We start from the raw sequence: 7,279 nt of genomic DNA on the forward strand, positions 1-7,279 counted from the left end.
AGATAGTTAATGTAATTAAATGATTGTCATTAATAAATAATTTTAATGTCTTTCTCAATAAGTGTTATTGACGTTTTATTTAATTTTGTCTTATTAATCCCAAAATCCAATAAACTAACATCCTAGGAGGTCTTATGAGTCTTGAATTATATGTAGAGACATATAGGGATCAATGTTCAAGATACAGCCCAAAGGGTCTATAGTATAGGGGTAAGATTGGGTACCTTATCCTAGTAACACTATGGATATGGCCCACTATGTATTTGATACAAATGTACTGATCTAATGCATTCATGTAAGAGCCACACAAGTGAAGTATCCTCGGCCATGAGTTTTCACAAGATCGGACTGCAAAATAATAACCACTAGATGTAACTTCGTTGACTAGTTAGGTTTCTATTTCAATAGGATGACCTAGGCAACTTAGTCGTACTCCTGAGTATATTATGAACTCCTGTTCACGAGATATTATCCTTTAATTTGTATAGATGAGAGTGGCCAATTCGCCGAATCAATATGCCTACCATTTTGGGGATAAGACCGAATGGGTAGCTGGGAATATAATCATACAAGACGGATTTCACTCCTTCCCAACTTTAGGGTAAGTAGATGAGTGTTCCCTTAAGTGGTGTCTCTGGGACTTAAACAAAAGGCCCTACCCTCTCACTGGTCTAAGAGGGTTTCTATTTAATGGTTGGACCATAAACAGGTTGTTCATTAGAGGAGCACTAATGCTTGAGGATGTAGAGGTAACCTAGGGGTAAAACGGTAATTTGACCTAACTGATGTTACGAACACTCGTGAAGAACTAACTTTCCGTTATTGGTTTATACCCATGGACACAGAAACATATCTATAGTGAGAAGAGTGTAGTTGTGGGTCTTTAGTGGAGTGTATCCACAATTAACGAATATTGATTAATTTTGGTTAATGAGTTTAGCCAATTAATCTCACATCGTTAGAGCTTCTGATCCGTAGGTCCATTAGGTCCACTTCCTAGCTTGTAAAGGGTATTGAGGTAATTTATCATTAAATTGAATTTGAAATGTTCAAATTCAGAATTGAGAATTTTTTAATGTATATTGATACATTTTAATATAAAGTTTAATTTTAGACTTTATTATTAATTTCGGATATGATTTAAAATTAATAAATGAGAGAAGGAAATATTTGAAAGGAGTTCAAATATTAATTCAATATGAAATATGAATAAGATTCATATTGAAAACTATAGGTTAAAAATAATGTGCATTAGATGCGTATTAAAACTATAGGTTAAATGAGAGAAATATATTTGAATATGATTCAAATGGGAAATTTTAATTAAATATGTGATATTTAATTGGATGATTAATTAATTGGAGAATTAATTAATTATTTTATTTAATTGAATTTTGAATTTAATTAAATTGATTAAATCAAAACGATAAGTTAAAATTAATGCACATTAGATGCGCATTAACACTATAGGTTATTTGAGAGGGAACCATTTAAATATGATTTAAATGGTTCTATTTATTTATTTAAAAAATTAAATAAGCAGTTTTATTCTATTTGTATCAAAACAAAAGGAAAATACCGGTAGTGAAGATCAATTTGGTGGATGAGAAAATTCTCTACGTTTTTTCTTCCTTCTTCCTTCTTCCTTCTTCCTCCCAATTCCAAAAAGAAAAAAAAAAAATCTCACAATTCTCATTTCCTCAATTTCTCTGCAAAAATAGGGAGGTCTCCATGTGGTAGTGCCCATTCTAAATTCGTACGAATCCCACATAATACCCAAAAAGTTTGCAATGTAGTTTTTTTCTGTATAATTAGGTTTTTGGGAATTGCATGCTTAATCTATTTTTCCTGTTTTATTCCAATGCAAAATTGTTTGGGTTCTGTGTTTTGGCTTCCGCTATGCCTAGGGTTTTAATCTCATTAGAGTTGAGTTGAGAGGAAGTATTCTAGGGTTCTACCAAATCCAAATAGTTCAATGTTAAAGTTCTACCGGAGTTAGATGTTGTATCATGATGAGAGGATTGTTATAGTCTGCTTGCAATATGTGCAAAACGAATAATTGTCTTCAAGACAACGCTTATTAGAAACGTTTCCCGACTACCTATTGACATCTCTACAATATCTTAAGGTCCTTAGTTATATCAATTCATAAGCCTTGTTATATTATTTAGTTTACTTTTAAGTTTGAATTTTATTATTGTATATAATATGTGTACTGTATCTAGTTGAAATGTAATTTGTTTGTGAGTGTACTCATATATTATTTCTCCCAACAATGCTGACTTAAGAGAAATCATATCCAAACAAAGTCATCAATGCAACAAGTATATTTTACATAATAAATAAATAAAAAGAAAATTATGATGGTATTGGTTTGAAATAAACTCATCGATACTTTGCAAATAATGTTTTATAATAATATTGGTAAGTATTGACGGGTGTTGGTTTGATATAAACTCTCTAATGTTTAATTAGCCATTATTAGCTAGAACTTCATTCTTTTGCTTCTCCTTCTTGTATTTGCTGTAATCCAATAACAATATTTCTGTAAATTCATTCATTGTTTCCTCCATCATTCCCTTCAATCCCTATACCAAAAATAATTATCATATTAACATCTATAAACATTTAAAATTCATTCAACCATTCAAAATCACTCAAATATAATTTTTCTCCCCAAATCAAATCAAAGTGGCAAGGAGAATTGTAATATAATTCTTTCTATGTAAAAAAACATAAACAAAGATGAGAATATGAAAAAAAAATTAGAGGTAAAGAGTAAAGTTTATAAACTTAATTTTGAAAAACAAAAAATGAAAAATTAAATAATTATAAAATGGTGTTTCAAGATTTTAATTGATACAACTCTCAATTTTTAGTGGTATAAAATTAATTTTAATTTCTCTTAAGTATATTAATACTTTAACATTTCCTTAACTTATGCGCTTGAAAATTCGTAGAAGACCCGATAAGTGGAAATCAAATATTAGTTAATCGAGGAAGTGACGTTATAGAGAATTTAATATAGGCATCTTCTTCTTTAATATGTTCAACCACTATTTAACTAAAAAACAAGGCCAGTTGAGATCGATAGTACAAGCACCGTGCCAGTTGATCTACATTCATGTTGGCAACTTCATAATCATTTCCACTCTCTTTTTCACTTCCTCCGCTTCTTTCCAAATTCTCTGTCCTTTTTTAGAAAAATAATCCAAATCTAGGTGAGGCATATGAAACGAAGTGAAACTTCATGTCTGAAATAAAGGGAGAGACAAACTTTTCGTTTCACATGCCCAACTCCAGTGTTTTTAAGGTTAAAATATAATTTTGGTCCCGTTGTTTGAACTTATTTCTTTTAGTCAACGACCTTTTTCAAATATCTATTTTTAAATTTATATTTGTTTTCTCAAATTTGTAAGAATTGTTTCTAAATAAAGGAAAATAAACCAATTATTTACAAATAGCAAAATGTCACTATTATCAGTGATAGATATCTATCGTGGTCTATTACTGATTGACAGTAACATTTTGTATATTTAAAAAAAAATTCAACAATTTTACCATTTAAAACAATTATCCATTTTTTTTAACTATAGTTTTTACTTTCTTTAAGAAAACATTCAAATTCCTATTCATATTCAAAAAATTGAAACAAGGGTTTAAAAACTACTCTTTTTTTGTTTTAATTTTCATAGTTTTTGTAAAAAGTAAATAAACAAAATGAAAGAAACTTATACACGAAGGGGTTTTAATGAGCTTAATTTCTAAAAACAAAAATAAAAAATTATGATCACATGTGTTATCCCTAATTTTTAGTTTTAAATTTTTAAAAGTAAACTAATAAACACTTCTTTTATCTCTAAATTTTTTGTTTTATTATCCATTTTTCTACCAATGTTTTTAACAATTAAGCCAAAATTTGAAAACTAACAAAAGTAGATCCCGTTTGGTAACCATTTTATTTTTAGTTATTAGTTTTTGAAAATTAAGTCAATAAATATTTTTCTCGCTTCTAAATTGTTTGCTTTTTTATCTACTTTTTACCAATGTCTTCAAAAGCCAAGCCAAAATTTAAAAACTAAAAAAGGTAGTTCGTAAATTTTTTTTTTTTGTTTTTTTTTTTTTGAATTTAGTTAAGAATATAAACTCAGTCATAAGTAAGATGAAAATCATTAAAAGAAATTGTGAGTAAATAGATTTAATTTTAAAAAATCAAAAATGAAATATCAAATAGTTATCAAACGAGATTGTAGTTTTTGAAAACATATTTTTGTTTTTAGAATTTTACTAAGTCAATTTTTTTTTAAAATCATGGTAAAAAATTAAAAGAAAATATCTTTAATTAAAAAAAATCAAAATAGTTACAAAACGAGAATATCATATAGATTTTTTATTTTTTTAAAAAAAAATAAAAAGAAACAAAAAAAAAGCTAGCAGTAGCACACACATAAAATGCAGAAACAAGAACATGGTGAAAGCGTACATGTTGATTTTAAATATGGAGACATAAAATAAAGTTTGAAAAAGAAGACTTGGAAGTTTCTACCTTCATACATATTCTATCTACCGGCCTATATATTCCATTTTGTTTTCCAGTCCCCACAAAATGCTAGCTACTAGGGGGCAAACGGCAATTATGGAAAAATGTGAGGATTAATGAAGGCAAAAAGAAGGTGAATGAGTACCTTTTCTGCAAAGGGTTGAAGAAAATCTTGTGCAAAGAAATCATGGGGTGTTGGGGCAGCAAAGTTGTGAAGATTGAGAACAAAATTATTTGTGAGCATACTTTTTGATTCTGTTCTTTCTGCATACAAAGCTCCTCTTACATTGATTGTGAATCTTTGTGGTTTGAACTCTGTGCCCAATCCCTTCAGTTCCCATCTCATCTGTTCATTCATTTTATATCCGTTTAAATTGTAAATTTCATCCTCATAGTTCGAATAAAATTAGAATTTAGTTTGATAAAATTTCTATAAATAATAGTGTCTACTTTAAGAACTATTTATGAAAGGTTTATCCATGCATATGAACAATTTATAAAATTTTGTCAAATCCTAAACACTAAATTTTAACTTTTATAATTATATGAATTAAGTTCTAACTTTTTTTAAACCATGGTCAATATATAATTATGATTCTTAACCAAATGAAAAACAAGTTTATAAATTAATTTTGTTAAAAGATTTTTTTTTCGACAAAAATCTTCTTAAAGATATTCCATCATTTTTTTTTGGATAATAACTAATGCAAAATAAATTTATAAATTAAAGTTATATAAAATATTCCAAAACTTTGTTTTGATTATGCTGTGGGTGGAAAAATTGAACATGTGACTTCAAAGTTAATAACATTTCATTTTTATCTTTGAACTTTGAAATTTGTTATAAAAAAAATTCCTCTTGAACTGTTTTTTTTTTCGTTTAAATAAGACAAATGTTGATGTTTAAATCTAACCACCATACATATATTTTACAAACACTATTTACATACATTGACATGACAATTGATTATGTAAATTATTTTAACGATAATTTTTGAGATGAAATAAATGGTAACAATAATATTAATTATCATACGTTGGTTTTTATAATTTATTTTAATGGAAAAGATATATTTTGAAACAATTTTAAAGATAAGGTGACAAAGTTAGTAGTTCAAAGATTAAAAAAAAAAAAAAAAAAAGGTAAAATGGTTATAAGTTGAGAAATGTGTATACCAATTGAAGGTCAATAAATTTGGAGACATGATGAGGAATATGAATAGGGTAATCTTGATCAGTTGTAAAGCTTCTGCAATTTAATCTTACATCAGCTACTGAGCTGACCTCGTGGAAAAACAATTGGAATGATGGCATTTGAATTCTCCATTCATCCTTAAAACATTCCAAAAAAAAAAAAAAATTAAAACTTTTGCTCGGCTGACCCAAATTTAACAGTCGATTTGAATTGATTTTCTTTTTCATACATCTAAAAAGTCAATTCAATTCAAACATATATCTTAAATGTCATGTCGACTTAATAGTAACATATATCGATAAATAATTTTAATTGTAGATAACTTAAGCCTAACTTAATTAGTTAAGATTTTATATAATTTAGTAAAAATAAATATGATAAATGAGACTTAAATTATTAAAACAAAAACAAAATTGATGAAAAAGTTTATTGAGATGCTAAGAGGTAAAAAAAGGGTCGAATCTTATTCATATAGTCGATACAATCAAAGCCAAATCAAGGAAAAATATAATAAAGTTTAAAAACAAATAAAGAAATTGAAAGGAACCTGGTTTATTTTTTCACTCTTTCCAGAAAAAGTGGTTCTCAACAGTCTAGCTTCATCTTCAATGTAATCATCAAAGGAAGCCTGCCATGAAAAATATATAGAAACTCACAAAACAACCTAATTTAATATTATTTTACCTAAAATTAACACAAAAAACAGAGAGATTTTATTGTATAAGTACCTGAGGAGATTCAGAAAGTGGGTGGAAACTAGAGAATTTGAGAGAGAAAATTGGAGGGTTTTGATGATGATGATTACTGTTATTATTTTTCACTGCAAAACACACAAAATCAGAATAATCCTTCTTTTTGTGATGAACATAACATTTTGATCTCTTGTTTGAATTGATAATAAGCTGTGGTAATTGAAAAGAAACAGCAACCAAATTATGACACATAGCTCTTGATCTTCTTCAATGTCCCTCAAGCTCTCAAAAATCAAAGTGTTTTTTGCTCTAAGAGGAGATGAAGAAAAATTATACACACATTTACTTTACTTTTACTATGTAAACGCTGAAATATATATAAAAATGAGAAGATTGTTCAAATAATTCAAATAAAAAACACACTATGTTTGAGCAACCACGTGGTGGTTTTGTTATTTATTTTCTTATCGTTAGATGTGGATTAAAACGACTATTCAATATCGATATTTTAATTTTCAAGCAACTCTTACAGTTTTTTCTTATATATTCATCAACAATAGTATTGTAATAGATACCTTTAAAAAGAGAGTGATAAAAAGGAATATATATATATTTGGTCCCGAGTTTTCTATCTAGTTTTTATTTGATATCTAGATTTCAAAATGTTATATTTTTATTCTTAAATTTTGATTGTAATCTTTATTTTGTTTTTATGTTTCAAGATTTTTTTTTTTACTTTTATTTTTTACTAAAAATTTTCATGTCTCGTTCTTAGTGTCAAAGTCTATTAATTAATTTAAAAGAATTAGAGGAATTAAAATTAATTATTTTTTTTTATTTTTTTAAGTTACT

At 27.1% G+C, this 7,279-nt stretch overlaps 1 protein-coding gene across 3 annotated transcripts; it reads right to left on the bottom strand.

Moving 5' to 3' along the window:
• Positions 1 to 2,316: 2,316 nt before the first annotated feature.
• LOC120091799 (uncharacterized) lies at positions 2,317 to 6,898 on the bottom strand. Of its 3 annotated transcripts, none has more exons than XM_039049925.2 (5): positions 6,464 to 6,894; positions 6,283 to 6,363; positions 5,717 to 5,872; positions 4,686 to 4,886; positions 2,317 to 2,588 (listed from the first exon to the last, which is right to left on the bottom strand). In XM_039049925.2, exons 1-5 carry the CDS (start codon positions 6,677 to 6,679, stop codon positions 2,472 to 2,474), a joined length of 771 nt encoding a protein of 256 aa, XP_038905853.1. In that variant the 5' UTR covers positions 6,680 to 6,894; the 3' UTR covers positions 2,317 to 2,471. The 3 variants fall into 3 exon arrangements, with proteins under 3 accessions (XP_038905853.1, XP_038905855.1, XP_090163628.1); XM_090307502.1 differs by lacking the exon at positions 2,317 to 2,588 and adding an exon at positions 3,004 to 3,193 and having other exon boundaries at positions 6,464 to 6,898; XM_039049927.2 differs by lacking the exon at positions 5,717 to 5,872 and having other exon boundaries at positions 6,464 to 6,896.
• Positions 6,899 to 7,279: the final 381 nt, after the last annotated feature.

The sequence above is a fragment of the Benincasa hispida genome, chromosome 11, assembly GCF_027475165.1.
Source record: "Benincasa hispida cultivar pf3 chromosome 11, pf3_genome.v1.1, whole genome shotgun sequence".
NCBI lineage: Eukaryota > Viridiplantae > Streptophyta > Magnoliopsida > Cucurbitales > Cucurbitaceae > Benincasa > Benincasa hispida.